At 43.2% G+C, this 17,561-nt stretch overlaps 1 protein-coding gene across 2 annotated transcripts in view; it reads left to right on the top strand.

The window, feature by feature from the left end:
* Window positions 1-290: 290 nt before the first annotated feature.
* Window positions 291-17,561, top strand: part of GRIN3A (glutamate ionotropic receptor NMDA type subunit 3A) — an 847,513-nt gene continuing 830,242 nt past the window's right edge. Inside the window, exons 1-2 of one of the 2 annotated variants that reach the window (XM_073664672.1) lie at window positions 291-417; window positions 1,441-2,758. In XM_073664672.1, coding sequence (XP_073520773.1) covers window positions 1,820-2,758 — 939 coding nt within the window. In that variant the 5' untranslated portion in view covers window positions 291-417; window positions 1,441-1,819. Of the gene's footprint in view, window positions 418-544; window positions 565-1,440; window positions 2,759-17,561 lie in introns of those variants that run through there. The other variant, XM_073664682.1, reaches the window with a different exon arrangement.

Genomic DNA, 17,561 nt, shown 5'->3' with positions numbered 1-17,561 from the left:
CTATAAAATGATGATAGTTAGTTATAAAAAAAACTGTACAAGTTTCTTCAGTTTAAAAAAAAAATCATTTTTTTAACCGACATGGCAAAAAAAGTGTCCTATTTTTACGTACTGTCCTGGAATTTCTGGAAGGTTGGCAGCCCTGCTCATCTGCTCCTGCTTAGTGTGAGACTGTAGACCTACGTGGTAGGGTATTAAACACAAGATCTTCTATTTTCCATGATTCCGTCTCATATTCTGCTTTCTTTTCCTCTCCAGCGAGTGCAGTAAGAGTTAATCAGCTCTGCACAGTGCATGTGACCCCTCTGGTAGACGCCTCCATCAGGTCGGATGCTGTGCCGCTGCCTGCACTTCTCTGATAGCAGCAGTGGGGCTGTCAGCCTCTCTACAGAGCATCCACTGCACTGCTCCGAACAGGTAATTACCAACAACTTCCTTACTGGTGACACTGCATCTCCAATCCTGGTCTGCTGGAGCTCTCTAGTGTACAGGAGGGTTACTAACTCTCGGATGGAGCCTTTCTCTTAACCTAACCGGTGGGATTTCTCTCATCTAGCAGCTCAGGTGGACAGAACTCTGCTTATTAGACTCTGTTTTTGCCTTGTAACATTTATTCATCAATGCCCTCAGCTATACTAGATGTCTCTATGCAGCAAGATACCCTGATGCAGGAAAGTGGAACTCTACAAGTTCACTGGCTTTTGTAGTGTTAAGTGTTAACCTTCTACTAGTTTAAGAAATGCTCCATCCTTCTCCCTCTCCCTTTTCTCTCTTTCTTTTGACACTTTTGTGTTTTATGCTTTTATACGTTTTTATTGTATGTCACTGTGTATATTATTTTTCACCTTTATATTTTTGTGTTTTATGCTTTTATGTTTTAGTGTAAATCGCTGTGTATATTATTTTGCACCATTGTGCTTTATGCTTTTATATGTTTTAGTGTAAATCGCTGTGTATATTATTTTGCACCATTGTGCTTTATGCTTTTATATGTTTTAGTGTAAATCGCTGTGTATATTATTTTGCACCATTGTGCTTTATGCTTTTATATGTTTTAGTGTAAATCGCTGTGTATATTATTTTGCACCATTGTGCTTTATGCTTTTATATGTTTTAGTGTAAATCGCTGTGCATATTATTTTTCCACTGTTATATATTTGTTTTATGTTTTTATTGTATGTCACTGTGTATATTAATTTTCACCTTTATACTTTTGTGTTTTATGCTTTTATATGTTTTTATGTTATGTCACTTTATATTATATTTATTTGCGTCATTTACTTAATTGTTTTCATTATGATCATGGAGCTGTAATACCACAACTTGTTCTTACCTACGTATTATCATGTATACGTAATTGCACTTGTTCTTTACTTGTTTTTACCTGCGTATTATCATGTATACATAATTACACTTGTTCTGTATTTGTTTTCATTTAAGGCCGTGGCGAACCGAAACGTTAGCCATCTTGCCAACTGTGGTTCCTCTGAACACGACATGCTGACACATCAATAAATTTCTTAACAGAATAGCTCCAACATCTTCAGGCATGATGTAACTTTTTCCTGTGTACAGCTATTTACATGCTATAAAGGCAGAAAACAGCTTTTACTGGAAAAAAACCCACATTGTTGTGAAAATGCCTTTTACAAAGGAGAACTTCTGTATGGGTAGCACACATAATCCTTCTATATGTCATCTGCTGCGATTTTTCTTATCCTGAGGACAAATTTCCACTGCTGGAGATCTATTCCGTGCGATGTGATGAACTCTGAAGTGCTGTCCTTTTTTCCTATAGACACTGGGATTTGCTTTGCTCATGTTTGTTGCAGCCACAGAAGCGTCCAGTGAGAGAGCAGCTCAGAACTTTTATGTAGAGAATGAAGCTACGACTGGAATCCTGTGCTCTCTGCTGCTGATCACACATCTGAAGGCACACGTCTCCTCTGTCTCCCAGGACTTGGGTGGTGACTGTACAACTGCAGCTGCTAATTCTCCCCCTTCTTGGCATCATCTGCCAGTTATGTGGAGATTGAGTTGGTGGTGCCTAGTGCTGAGCAGGGTTTGCCTGCTAATCCCCTGTGCTCTGGTTCTAGCCAGAGTACCAGGTTCTTCCTCGCATCCTCAGCCCTGCCAAATACTCAAGAGAATTGGGCACACTGTACGGATAGGGGCTGTCCAGCTACAGCCCTGGAGAACAAGAGGAATTACTGCCCAGTATACACGCAATTGGCCCGAGAATGTCACCGGGCTCCAGAAAATAGTTCCAGGTAGTGACCAAGATGCTGATGAGACTAATGGAATGGACCGGCCAAGCAGGGCGAGGGAAGGAGACAAGAATGAACTGGGTGCCACCACTTTGGAAAGAAAGTCCAGTCATGGTCCAATGAGTTCTATTGGCTTCAGAGGTGGAGATGAGCTGCTGTTTCCCAGGGATGCACTACTTTTGGCAGTGGATAATCTTAATAGGGTGCAAGGCCTTTTACCATATAATCTATCCTTGGAAGTGGTGATGGCTATAGAAGCGGGGCTTGGTGACCTACCTATATTACCAATGTCATCCTCCAGTTCTTCTTGGAGTAGTGATCCAGTGTCCTTCCTTCAGAGTGTCTGCCATACAGTCGTGGTTCAGGGAGTCACTGCTATTATTGCATTTCCCCAGAATAAAGGAGAGATTTTGGAATTGGAGTTTATCTCATCCATACTTCAGATTCCAGTCGTTAGTATTGTGAAAAGTGAGTTTACACGGAAAACTGAGGTAAGGAATCAAGTTTTACTAACTGTAAGATAAAGTTTACTATTGGGTACATTACTAATCATACTACAAGGGTGTTCTAGGTAGTCTCAATTGTTGGTTATTCTATACAAACTGGAGCTCTTTAGCACCGTGGATAGCTCCCTGTAAAGTGGCAGATGTGTGCCAGTACCAGGATTGCTCCCAGTAACCAGGGATGTTGTGTCTTATTCAGCACCTCAGACAGCTCTCAGTATTTGGGCTGTCAGTACTAGGATCGCTCTCCGTCACCGGGCTGTTGTGTGTCAGCACCACAGACAGCTCTCAGTATTTGGGTTGTCATTGTCAGTACTAGGATCGCTCTCCGTCACCGGGCTGTTGTGTGTCAGCACCACAGACAGCTCTCAGTATTTGGGTTGTCATTGTCAGTACTAGGATCGCTCTCCGTCACCGGGCTGTTGTCTGCCAGCATCACAGACAGCTCTCAGTACCTAGGGGTTATGAGTCAGCACCATGAATACTTCCCAATAAGTGAGCAGTGTGTCAACTCCCTGTTACATAGCTGGAAGGTGTCAGCACCACATGTAGTGCCCAGTAACTAGGATTTGGTGTCAGCAACACCATTCTTAGAGGCACGACCCAGGTTAGAACAGGGTAGCCTATGAAACCTCAGGTAAGATGTGCTGATACACATATGTAAGTATTTCCAGAAGCTCTGTAAGCTGAAGATATGTGAGGTGTAACCACAGGGGCAAAAAAATATTTCTTGGCTTAATCATAGACACACCCAGTAAATAAATATAATAAAATGCATCCTTCCCAGCCTAAAACGGCAGCTTTACTGACTTTTATTATTTGATCGTACAGTACAGTATATATTGCACTGTGATAATCCAGACAAAGTATTAATGTGAAATTAATCTTCTTATTCCCTCAAATCTACATCTCAGTTTTCACAAACCTCTAGTTATGCTGTTTTAATGAGCTTGGTAAATGTGGATTCATTACTGAACTCATGGCACTTAAAGGTGAGTGTGTGTTTGTGTGTGTCTATGTTTCTGTGTGTGTCCGTGTGTGTGTGTATGTGAGTGTGTATGTGTCTTTGTGTGTAAGTGTGTGTTTATGTGAGTGCATGTGTGTGTGAACTCATGGCACATAAAGATGTGTGTGTGTTGTGTACATTTGTGTGTTAATTTATGACACTAAAAGATGTTTGTGCTGTGTGTATGCTGTGTGTGTGTTAACTCATGGCACTTAAAGATGTATGTGTGTGTTGTGTGTGTTGTATGTGTGTATATTGTGCCTGTACGCTTTCCACCTATCTGTGTAATGTGCTATATTCAGCACCATTTATAGATTTATGTATTTTACATACCTATGAAGCGTCTGCTCTTCCAGGTAAATAGAGGATAATAAGCAATAAACTGTTACACTTCCTCATTCTCCTAGATTTATTCTATACACATAATCCTTTTTACATCTAGTGTGGAGTTTTAAGTTTATTACATGCCTACTGTGACATTATTCTTGTATCCAACACTGCTCAAAAAAATAAAGGGAACACTCAAACAACAGAATATAACTCCAAGTAGATCAAATTTCAGTGAAATCAAACTGTCCACTTAGGAAGCAACACTGATTGACAATCAATTTAACATGCTGTTGTGCAAATGAAATAGACAATAGATGGAAATTATTGGCAATTATCAAGACACCCTCAATAAAGGAGTGGTTCAGCAGGTGGGGACCACAGACCACATCTCAGTACCAATGCTTTCTGGTTGATGCTTTGGTCACTTTTGAATGTTGGTTGTGCTTTCACACTCGTGGTAGCATGAGACGGACTCTACAACCCACAGAAGTTGCTCAGGTAGTGCAGCTCATCCAGGATGGCACATCAATGTGAGCTGTGGCAAGAAGATTTGCTGTGTCTGTCAGAGTAGTGTCCAGAGGCTGGAGGCGCTACCAGGAGACAGGCCAGTACAACAGGAGACATGAAGGGGGCCGTAGGAGGGCAACAACCCAGCAGTAGGACCGCTACCTCCGCCTTTGTGCAAGGAGGAACAGGAGGAGCACTGCCAGAGCCCTGCAAAATGACCTCCAGAAGCCACAAATGTACATTTGTCTGCACAAACGGTTAGAAAACGACTCCATGAGGGTGGTATGAGGGCCCGACGTCCACAGATGGGGATTGTGCTCACAGTCCAACACCGTGCAGGACGCTTGGCATTTGCCACAGAACACCAGGATTGGCAAAAGTTGCCACTGGCGCCCTGAGCTCTTCACAGATAAAAAAGAAGGTTCACACTGAGCACATGTGACAGACGTGACAGAGTCTGGAGATGCCGTGGAGAGTGATCTGCTGCCTGCAGCATCCTTCAGCATGACCGGTTTGGCAGTGGGTCAGTAATGGTGGGGTGGCATTTCTTTGGAGGGCCGCAAAGCTCTCCATGTGCTCGCCAGAGGTAGCCTGACTGCCATTAGGTACCGAGATGAGATCCTCAGACCCCTTGTGAGACCGAGATGAGATCCTCAGACCCCTTGTGAGATCATATGCCAGTGCGGTTGGCCCTGGGTTCCTCCTAATGCAGGGCAATGCAAGACCTCATGTGGCTGGAGCGTGTCAGCAGTTCCTGCAATATGAAGGCATTGCAGCTATGGACTGGCCCGCCCATTCCCCAGACCTGAATCCGATTGAGCACATCTGGGACATCATGTGTCGCTCCATCCACCAACGTCACGTTGCACCACAGACTGTCCAGGAGTTGGTGGATGTTTAGTCCAGGTCTGGGAGGAGATCCCACAGGAGACCATCCGCAACCTCATCAGGAACATGCCCAGGAGTTGTAGGGAGGTCATACAGGCACGTGGAGGCCACACACAATACTGAGCCACATTTTGACTTGTTTTAAGGACATTACATCAAAGTTGGATCAGCCTGTAGTTTCTTTTTCCACTTTAATTTTGGGGGTGACTCCAAATCCAGGCCTCCATTGGTTAATAAATTTGATTTCCATTGATGATTTTTGTGTGATTTTGTTGTCAGCACATTCAACTTTGTACAGAACAAAGTATTCAATGATAATATTTCATTCATTCAGATCTCGGATGTGTTATTTGAGCGTTCCCTTTATTTTTTTTGATCAGTGTATATATATATATATATATATATATGTATATATATATATACATACAGTATACAAACACCATACACATACACAACATAGAATACCCTTCAAATTATTATAAGAATTTAATAGAGAGACAATATGAGACAATTTCATTTACATGAATATATATGTTTTGCATTACTTCATATTTAGATTGATTTCATGGATTAGATTAGTCTAGTTATTTAATTGTAAAGTATTCCAAAACATCTCACAGCATTAGCTTATATAGTAAGGTATTATAGAAGAAACTTTATGAAGAGTCCCTGATAAATCAGGCTTTTCCCAGCACTTGTCCAGAAGGGTTTTATACGATGCTAGAGGAATTGATTTAATCTGGCTGGTGATGGCTAATTAAGTTTTATCTACAACTTGTGCTTTCATTCTTCTCAACAAACCAGATGCATGATGCTTAAGGAAAGTGGTTAGAAAACAGGTGCCAATAGTGTAAAGTAGGAAATGCATTGTGCTTCCCATCATTCCAATGTAATGGGATCTCATAAAACCCAGAAGTGTATACAACCATACCACCCCCTGTCATAGGAATTATGATGCAATATTATTTCATTCCCATTAATGAGAGCAGATGTATTAATTTTACTGAGCACCAAAGAATCATTAGCTGTTTGTTTGATGGTAATTATATATTCAACAATATTTATGTAGTATGAGGGTCATTTATTCCAGATCCTTTCAAATTAAAATGTAGAAATGTTGTAATAGAGGTTCTAGTGAATGTTTTGGGACACACTAAAAAGCTTAAAGAGTAACTGTCATTACTGTCATTTAGATTTTTTTTCATAGATCAGATTTCTTTTTTTCAGACCCTGGACTGATCATTCATTGTCAAAAAGTTAAATTCCTGGAAAAATCTGTCTTCAGTGAACGAAGATTTTTCCATTGCTGATATTCGAGATGGCAGTTGGTGCTCATAACATTTTATGGAACTTGTAGTTGAATGTCTGCCTCGAGCTCCTCCCGTCTCCAAAGAATGAGCATAACTGTCATCTCCTATCTCTGTAATGGGATTACAGATTTTACCCAAGAATTGAGACTGAAAGATCAATCCAAAAAGAGAATGAAACAGATTTGGACAAAGTTTCTTATTTTCATGTGTATTTTGGATTTATTTTAAGATGACAGGTACTCCTTAAGGGCTAAACAGGGGTAGGGGCAAAAAACTGTACATAAATTAGATCACTGTAGCCCATAAGACTCCTTCACGAGGTCTTTCAGCTATTCAGAAGCTGTGTTAGGGACTAAGATGTCTAGCTGATGTCTTTTAGTATTATAACTTTAAAATGCGGCACATGACGCATAAATTGCAATCTTTCCAACTGGGTGGGTTAAACTCTTCTCCATAGTCCAGAACATGTGAAAAAGAAAACATGCATAACAGACTTGTTTGTCAATATATTCTACAATATTTTGACCACATTTGCACATTTTGACTTAAGATAAATGGAGCCAAAAAGTCACATGAACCAGTAAATACCGTATATACTCGAGTATAAGTCGACCCGAGTATAAGTCGAGGTACCTAATTTTACCACAAAAAACTGGGAAAACGTATTGACTCGAGTATAAGCCTAGAGTGGAAAATGCAGCAGCTACTGGTAAATTTCCCCATCTTGGTACGCATTGCTCCCTCCTGGTATGCATGAACCCCTCATCCCCAATCCTGGTATGTATGGCCCCCTCATCCCAATCCTGGTATGCAAGGCTCCTCTCATTCCAATCCTGGTATGCATGGCACCCCTCATTCCAATCCTGGTATGCAGGGACCCCTCATCCCCAATCGTGGTATGCATGGCCCCCTCATCCCCAATCCTGAGTATAAGCCTAGGGTGGGAAATGCAGCAGCTACTGGTAAATTTCCCCATCCTTGTACGCATTGCTCCCTCATCCCCAATCCTGGTATGCATGGCCCCCTCATCCCAAATCCTGGTATGTATGGCTCCCTCATTCCAATTCTGGTATGCATGGCCCCCCTTATCCCAATCTTAGTATGCATGGCACCCTTCATCCCAATCCTAGTATGCATGGCACCCTTCATCCCAATCCTGGTATGCATGGCACCCCTCATCCCAATCCTGGTATGCATGGCACCCCTCATCCCAATCTTGATATGTATGGCACCCCTCATCCCAATCCTGGTATGCATGGCACCCCTTAAGCCCATCCAGGTATGTTTGGCACCACTTATCCCAATCCTGGTATGCATAGTCTCCTCATCTCCAATCCTGGCATGCATGGCCTCCTCATTCCCCAATCCTATATCCCTCAATCCTGATATGTATGGCATCCCTCATCCCAATTTTGGTATGCATGGCTTCCTCATCCCCCAATCCAGGTATGTATGGCACCCCACATCCCCCAATCCTGGTATGTATGGCACCCCTCATCCCCCAATCCTGGTATGTATGGCACCTCTCATCCCCCAATCCTGGTATGCATGGCCCCATCACTGCACAAATAAAAAAATAGACACTTATATTCACCTTCCTTCTTCACCTCTGCTCTAGCTCTGCTTCCTATTCTGCTGCAGCAGGTCATGTCAGCATCTGAGGAGCGCATGGCATCACTGCCATGCGCTTCCAGATGCTGATGTGAGCTGCTGACATATTCACTCCTCTCCATGCCGGGACTATGGGCGTGGAGAAGAGTGAATATGCATTCTTTTTAGTAGCGGCACTGTCAGCAGGAGCTGTGGCTCAGCACTCCTCTGTGCCCGCTACTAAAGAGAATGAATATTCATTCTTCTCCACGCCCATGGGAGTGGAGAAGGGTGAATATTAATTTCCCTTTAGCCGCTGGCACACGTGGTAGCTGCAGCAGCCGGCTGCTGCATGTGCCCCGCTTCTCCACCATAGCAGTTCCCCCCCACCACTATCCACCACCGGAATTTCTATATATTCAAGCATATACCCGAGTATAAGCTGAGGGGGGCTTTTTCAGCACAAAAAATGTGCTGAAGAACTCGGCTTATACTCGAGTATATACAGTAAGTGAAAAAAAGTTTTTTAAAAAATGAGCCTGCACTCTATGTCATGTTCCTGCCCTTTAGAGTCAAGGTCAGACTGGTGTAAAGCAACTACACTTTTCAGCTTTTTTGCAACTTTAAAACAACAGCTACATTAGTGCATATTGATCAAATATGTTGATGCCTCCAATTTGCTAAACCATAGACAGCCGGTAAAAGTTTAAAAAATCAAAAAACTTATACTTGCCTAACTGCTCACAAGTCTGGCCCCTAGGTTGCTCGCTGCCTGCTGTTCAGTCCTCAGAACCCCTTTTCTTTCTCCCATTGACTCCAGGCCTAGGAGATCACTGCACGTCGCATGATATACAGCAATCTCTGAGACCTCGTTGAGGCTAGAAGTTCCGGCCTTGAATGAATAAGTCTAAGTTGCAAGAGCTGAAAGAATACAAAAGGACAGTGGCCAATGTTGCTCATTAACCACTGTCTAGTCCTCATTCTGCCAATTTAGACCATTCTGCTTACTTGTGGTTTGGACCTCCGGCCAAGACCAAACCTGATAGGTCATTACTTTGCACAAGTCCATGAAGTCATGACCTGCGAGAATTGGCTATGGCTGAGAGTCCTGAACTAAAGTAAACAGTCTGATAGAAGTGTCTCACGACTGCGGAAAAAAGTGGTGATTTTGAGGACCAGATGGTAGGCAACAAGCAAAATAGGGGGTAGATGAGAAGTGAGGTGATTACAAGGTTTTTCTTTAGTTTTCTTACATTTTATGTAGTGTCTGTAGTGACCCCATAGCATAATAAGGACATTAAGTTATTCAGAAAATTTCTTGGGAAAATCAGCATGATTTGGTGAATTTGTCTAAAAATATATAATAAGGGACATTAATTTATTTTGAAAATTTCCTGGGAAAATCAGTATGATTTGGCAAATTTGTCTAAAAATGTGTTTATCTCCAATGGTTTATATATTATGTAAAATGAATTACCAAACTAATACAGTGTTATCATAATACAATAGGTTAGGCTTATTTGTATTTGTCAGCTTTAAAGTCGAACATGTGCTGTTATCCTCTTCTTTTTACTGGTTTTATTTGTCATGATAAAACTATGTTATTTGCAACCAGATGAGTAAAAAAATCGCACTCAATGTTCTAAGCATCTAAGTATGTGAAAAGACATGATTGATCAAAAGGCAACTTAATCCTGAATTCTAAGGACTTGGGTTGCCATTTTGTTAAAATTCATAGAAAAAATTGATTGCTTTCATGATTGCTTAACATATTATTGACATGGCCAATTTCTGTTTTTCAACAAAACCAAAGAAAAACCCTATAAAATATAGCTTTAATTGATTTTACATTTAAAAAGCAGCAATAAATCAAAACAGGTTTAGAAGTCCAGTAAACCAATACGGTCTTTCACAGATAATTTGATAATGATCACAATATTCGGAAAAATTTTAAAGGAGATAGAAGGTGTCTTTTTCCTTCATATCCCTGCCTACCAGAGGAGGTTGGCACCCTTGGGAACATGATGTTGCGCCCCCACTCCAAATCGACTGCCCCTAACTGACCCTTACCAGGAACTCCCTTACCAAAGCCAACACCATCACCCATATAAAGTACTTTAAGTGCTTTAAAATTAGCTGCATATATTTTTAGCTGAAATTTTGTATAAATCTGTAAGTGAGATATACTCTTGATCAATATTGACCGATGTCATAACATTGTAAGTTCTGTACCTTTATATATACTCTCAAGGGAGTTAACATGTGAGTTATAGGTAAGATCCTTAACTCTATATAGATGTATGCAAATCATCATTAAATATAGGTATACATAGATCCTTGCATAATGGTTTATAGTGCATAGCACTGTGGAGTGGATAAGACTCTCAGTATTTTTAGTCACACCAATAACTGCAAATAAATTCAAAAAGAGAATTCCCAGATATTAGCTGTATATACAGACAAAAAACATCATCTTATATGAATAAATGACAGATAATCTGGCTACAAATAAATATCCACATATAAGCAATCATCAATGGCTATGACATCTTTGACAGTTTGATACACATCATCAGTGTCTCCAAAATACAATAGCCCGTATATCCAAGGGATCTAGTATCAATGTTCATTAACCTCAATAACTATGCATAGATAACAGATTATAATGCTGCAGAGTGCATGAACTTTTTAAACACCATACAATGTCCTTAATATCTTTCAAAGAGAAGGACACTGTGGTAATCAGATATAACTATATACGCATTATATCTGTCAAAGATTAAAGACTGGTAGCAAACCAGGAGCTATACTGTATATTCACATAAGCATACATATAAATACACACGTGGTCAACATTGTTGGTACCCCTCGTTTAATGAAAGAAAAACCCACAATGATCACAGAAATAACTTGAATCTGACAAAAGTAATAATAAATTAAAAATCTATGAAAATGAACAAATGAAAGTCAGACATTGCTTTTCAACCCTGCTTCCACAGAATTTGTAAAAAAATTAAACTCATGAAATAGGGCTGGACAGAAATGATGGTACTCTTAACTTAATATTTTGTTGAACATCATTTTGAGGCAATCACTGCAATCAAACGATTCCTGTAACTGTCAATGAGGCTTCTGCACCTCTCGACAAGTATTTTGGCAGACTCCTCATGAGCAAACTGCTCCAGTTGTCTTGCGTTTGAAGGTTGCCTTTTCCAGATGGCATGTTTCAGCTCTTTCCAAATATGCTCAATAGGATTTAGGTCAGGGCTCATAGAAGGCCACTTCAGAATAGTCGAGTGTTTTACTTTTAGCCATTCTTGCGTGTTTTTAGCTTTGTGTTTTCGGTCATTATCCTATGACTAGTGTTGAGCCACCCCCGTAGTGTTCGAGTTCGGTTCCGTTCGTCGAACACCCGTGTGTTCGCCGAACTGTTCATCGAACACCTTCGAACACCGTTAAAACCAATGGCAGGCAAACAAAAACACATAGAAACACATAGAAAACACCTTCAAAGGTGTCTAAAAGCTGACAAACTGCTCAGAAGACACAACTAACACATGGAAAAGTGACAAGTACATATAGTCATGCGAAAAGAAAAGAGGTGGAGGAGTAAAAGGAGGGGGAGACACAGATATAGGCATGTCATGCCCTTCTAAAATCCAAAAAGTGAGAAGCCGACACGGCCAGTCCGCTCCTGCCCGTGCCACCTCCGTGTCGCCGGGTTTGTGCCAGAGCCGCGGTGAACCCTGACGGTCAGCCCCCCTCTCCCAATACTGGTGCCTGTCCACTGGTGGGTCGAGTGAGCCCCCCTGTGGTGGAGGCAGCTCTAAGCTTTTTAATTTAAATTGTCTCTCTAATTAGAATGAATACAGTTTAAATCCATTTACAAGGATCTATTGGAGGGCAAGTCTCATGCCAGCAGCCGCGTAATTCCAGCTCCAGTAGCGTCCACTAAAGCTGCTGCAGTTAAAAAGCTTTTATAAGGATCGAGCTCGGCTGTCCACCGCAAGGCATCCTACTGCCAGTCCCAGTCCCTATGCCTTGGGGTGCCTCCCGATGCTCTTCACTGAGTATCCCGTGGTCCCGAAGCATTTCCTTTGAAAAAATTAAGTGTCCAAACTACAGGTGGTGAAGTTTGCTTAACAGCCGGGATAATCCGCTGACTAGCAGACACTGCTACTAGGCACAAAGTATTTCCTGGGTTAGATGCAGTTAAAAATTTGTAATTAGATACTCTCGTTGGATGCTGAGAAAGCATTCCATAGAGTCTCCTGGCACGTCATATATGATTCTCTTAAAAAGCTTGGGGTAGGGGTCTAGGGGACCCTTTTATAGCCAAAATCACGGCCCTGTATCGCAATACGTCACCTAGGCTGAAGATAAATGGAACTGTAGCACCCTGAGGGCTCGGTTGCTACAGAGGTATTGCACCTCACCCAGAGGTGTGATATCTCACTCTCAGGTAAGGATGGAATGTGGATCAGGACCCGACACCTGCATGCATTACACCACATTGCCGTGGGGCAGGGCGACCAATATGCCCCTGAGATGGGCACGACAGTCCCTGTCCCTGGCTGGAGTGGGCGGAGGGAACACTGAGGAAGGGGAACCCTGTAGTGCAGGAGCAGGGAGGAAGCAGTTCCTGGGTGCATTGAGAAGGGAGTATAAAAGGTGGGCACCTTCTTAGTTCAGTGCAGAGAAGTATGAGCAGAAGTGACAGGGAGCAGGGGCTCTGCATGAGCTCTGCTCCGGAGGCGAGCCTAGTAACAGAGGCCCAGGCCTGGAAGAGGGAGAAGGAAGGAAGAGGAGCGGAGAAGGCTCCAGGAACAAGGAACAAAGGGATCCCAGGGGTGCGGACGGGCGAGTCACCACCGCATGCCCGAATCCACCTCCGTGGAGGGGTCAGGCCAAAGGGGGAGACCGGTCCCCGAAACTAGTGGAGGCAGGAAACGACCCTCAGCTAGAAACCGGAGGCTGTGACATTTTATGTGGCGCAGCCCCTCGCTACACCCGCTAGGAAGGCACCACATAGGGTCAGGGAAACTGGCGCCAAGTTTACCAAGAGGAGGCCCGTGGCAGCCGAACAGAAGGGTTGGTAAGAAAGGCCAGACAAAGGACACACAAAGGGGGTCCTGTGAAGCACTCCAAAATTATCTGGGAGTTGTCTGAGCCCCTCACCTGGTGAGCACAATACGACGTGGGCAGCCGTTACCGGCAGACGTGGTCTGGATAATAAGAACTGTGAGTAAAGGCCCTGGACTGCATCACTGACTCCGTGTCGTTACTGCTGGTGCCCTGCACCATCACCCCCATCCTCCGCATACACTGCCCTGAGGCTATACTTCTCCCGTGGGGAGTTATGCTACGCTCTGCTGCACCCACAACACCAGCCTCAGCGGTCTGCCCTGCAGCGGCGGTTCACTCTGACCGCAATCCACGGGTGGCGTAGTCAGACATTTAAACATCAAAACCACATAAATAGTTCCGCCACTGGTTTGACCGCCCTGAGCCACGGAACCGGGTTGCCGCCAGGAGACTACAACCACCAGCATCCACCAAAAAGGGTCCGGCTCCAGGTGTCCCAAGGCCCAGGGGGTGCATCAGAACATTTTCATCACCTTTCACAATCACCAATGGGACAAGGCAGGGATGTCCTCTGTCCCCTCTCTTATACATCCTAGTGACGGAGAACCTGCTCTCATCAATTCGCCATAACCCCAATGTTAGGTGGATTGAGGTGGGAGGCACCGAGTACAAGTGCTCTCTATTTGCTGATGATGTCCTAGTATATATCACTCAATCACATATATCCATCCATGCTGTTATGGCTGAAATAGATCACTTTGTTACATGGTCAAATTTTAAAATCAATGCAGCGAAGTCTGAGGCCCTCGATGTCTCCCTCCCCAAATCCATACAGGATTCCATCCAGTCCAACTTTCCCTTTGCCTGGCCCTCACAGGGTATCAAATACTTAGGAATTCCTATTCACAGAGACCTCTCCCATCTATGTTATCTTAATTTTGGGCCCTTTATTGAACAACTCCATACAGACCACGGTTGGCAAGTTAGAACTGTAAGATTCACTACGTGAACCCCTGGTGTTTTGTGGAAAAGCACATGTACACTGTGTTCCAAATTATTATGCAAAAAGTGTTTAGGAGTGATAAGGGAAGAATTTGTTTGTTTGTCAGTTAAACTCATTGATGGTGATGTGTGTCAGGGCTCTTTATATCACTGTAAGCAATTGCAGACACCTGTGCTAATTAGTTTGGCAGGTGTGTCCAATGAAAGGCAAGACTACTTAAGAAGGCTGTCCCACATTATTAAGCAGCCTACATTTTCTGCCAAAATGGGAAAGAAAAAGGATGTGTCGGCTGCTGAGAAGCAACAAATTGTGAAGTGTTTAGGTCAAGGCATGACTACAATCAACATTGTGCGATGATCAGGATGAAGTGTCTTGGCAATCAAGAAGTATGTAGCTGATTCACAGTATACACGTGTGCGTGCTGATAAGGGCAAATTGAGGACTCTTTCCTACAGGCAATTACGTCAGGTTAAAAGAGCAGCGGCAAAAAAGCCTTGTCATAGCAGCAGACAAGTTTTTGAAGCTGCTGGTGCCTCCAACGTCCCCCGAACAACAAGATGCAGGGTCCTTCAGAGGTTTGCAGCTGTGCATGCGCCATCCTGTCGACCTCCTCTATCCACTTCACACAAGCAGAAACGGCTCCAGTGGGCCAAATATTACATGAAGACTGATTTCAAAACGGTTTTGTTCACGAATGAGTGCCGTGCAACGCTCGATGGTCCAGATGGATGGAGTGGAGGATGGCTGGTTGATGGACACCCCACGCAAACACGGCTACAGCGCCAACAAGGAGGAGGTGGAGTAATGTTTTGGGCTGGAAACATGGGGGGAGAGATTGTCGGCCCCTTTAGGATCCCTGAAGGGGTAAAGAAGCACTCCATAATGTATGTGGAGTTTCTCAAACAGCACTTCCTGCTATGGTTCAAGAAGAAGAACCATGTATTCCACAGCAAGATCATTTTTATGCATGATAATGCACCATCTCATGCTGCACATAAAACATCTGCATCTCTGGCTGATATGGGCATAAAAGGGGACAAACTTATGGTGTGACCCCCATGCTCCCCTGACCTCTACCCCATTCAGAACCTCTGGAGCATCATCAAAAGGAGTGTCTATGATGGCGGGAGGCTGTTCACATCTAAGCAACAGCTCTGGGAGGGTATTCTGTCCTCATGCAAAACAATTGAAGCAGAAACCATCCAAAACCTGACAAATTCAATGGACGAGAGAGTTCAGAAGCTCCTTTCGAACAAGGGGTCCTATGTGAAAATGTAACATCACCTAGAATAAAGTTTTGAGTTGAAAACTGTTTGATTTCAGTTTCTAATAACTTGCTAATGCTTATAATTTCAAAAATGACCAATTTTTGGTCTTTATTAAAATGAAAAGGTTGATTGAAAAGTTTGGGGATCTAAGAGTGTGGCAACCCAGTAGTCAGGATTAATTCGAATTCTGACAATATGAGGGTCATGTCGCAGGTTGTGCAGCACAAAGGCACTTATGTGTCTTGCGCATCTCGGAGCCCCAAAAATATTTTCCGGGCTAGATGCAGCTAAAAATTATTATTAATTTTAAATCTGGTGGAGCTTAGTATAGATGGCCTAATAGAATCAGTGCTGCACACTGCTACAAAGCCCAAATTATTTTCCAGCCAAGGTACAGATAAACATGATTAGTAATTTTAAATCTGGTGGAGCTTAGTATAGATGGCCTAATAGAATTAGTACTGCACACTGCTACAAAGCCCAAATTATTTTCCAGCCAAGATACAGATAAACATGATTAGTAATTTTAAATCTGGTGGAGCTTATTATAGATGGCCTAATAGAATCAGTGCTGCACACTGCTACAAAGCCCAAATTATTTTCCAGCCAAGATACAGATAAACATGATTAGTAATTTGAAAGCTTAAAACGGTTGGTGAGGTGATTTTAACCAATCATCAAGCTTTTACTCTCCCCAGGATGACACAGGGGTAGAAAAGTCGTTTCGGATCTATGATTTGTTCATCTTTATGAACGTGAGTCTGTCTACATTATCAGTGGAGAGCCGCATGCGCTTATCTGTCAGCACACCACCAGCAGTGCTGAACACACGTTCAGACAGAACACTGGCTGCGGGGCATGACAAGATCTCCAAGGCGTAAGTGGCTAGCTCTGGCCATTTATCCAGATTGGAAGCCCAAATAGAGCAAGGGTCCAGTGACACAGTCATGGCTTCAATGTTTACTTGGAGATACTCCTGTACCATCGTCTCTAGGCGTTGACTATGTGTCAGACTTCTTGTCTCCTGTGGCCTTGCAAAGGATGGGCTAAAAAAGTGGTGAAATGATTCCGCAAAATTGATGTTACCAGCAGATACTGTGGTTCTGTTAGGGTTTGAGTGCTGAACTCTCGACGGTCCCACGGTTGGCAAGTTCGAACTGTGAGATTCACTATGTGTACCACTGGTGTTTTGTGGAAAAGCACATGTAAGATTCTGCAACAGTCTCTGCTGATACTCCTGCATGCGTGCATCCCTTTCTATGGCAGGAATAATTTCTGCAAATTTACTTTTGTACCGGGGATCTAACAGTGTGGCAACCCAGTAGTCAGAATTATTTCTAATTCTCACAATTCGAGGGTCATGTTGCAGGTAGTGCAGCAAGAAGGTACTTATGTGTCTTGCGCATCCAGGAGCACCAAGTCCCTGCTGTGTTGGTGGCGAGGTAACAATCATGCTTCCTTCCTCTGTCCTCTCCCCCCAACCTCGCACAACAGAAATGTGATCAAGGTCTCCCTCATCTGATGAGTCTTCCATCAGTTCGTCCTCCACTTCTTCCTGGGCTCCTGCACCTTCCTCACTAGTTTGGCTGCTACCATGCGCCCTGGTAAAACCATCTCCCCCACCCTCACATGCCTGCCGCCTTGGTGCTGCCAACCGTCTGGACCTTGCAGATGTTAGCCCTTCCGCATACAACTCCTCCTCCTCTACTTCCTCCACCTCTTCTTGTGCCACCACCTGACTCCGAATTCTGTTTAACATGTGCTCCAGCATGTAAATCACCGGAATAGTCATGCTGATAATGGC

This window comes from Phyllobates terribilis, unplaced genomic scaffold, assembly GCF_046119375.1.
Source record: "Phyllobates terribilis strain yellow unplaced genomic scaffold, ASM4611937v1 Scaffold_1__5_contigs__length_1240528914, whole genome shotgun sequence".
Lineage (NCBI taxonomy): Eukaryota > Metazoa > Chordata > Amphibia > Anura > Dendrobatidae > Phyllobates > Phyllobates terribilis.
This window is presented reverse-complemented; position numbering and strand designations above follow the sequence as displayed.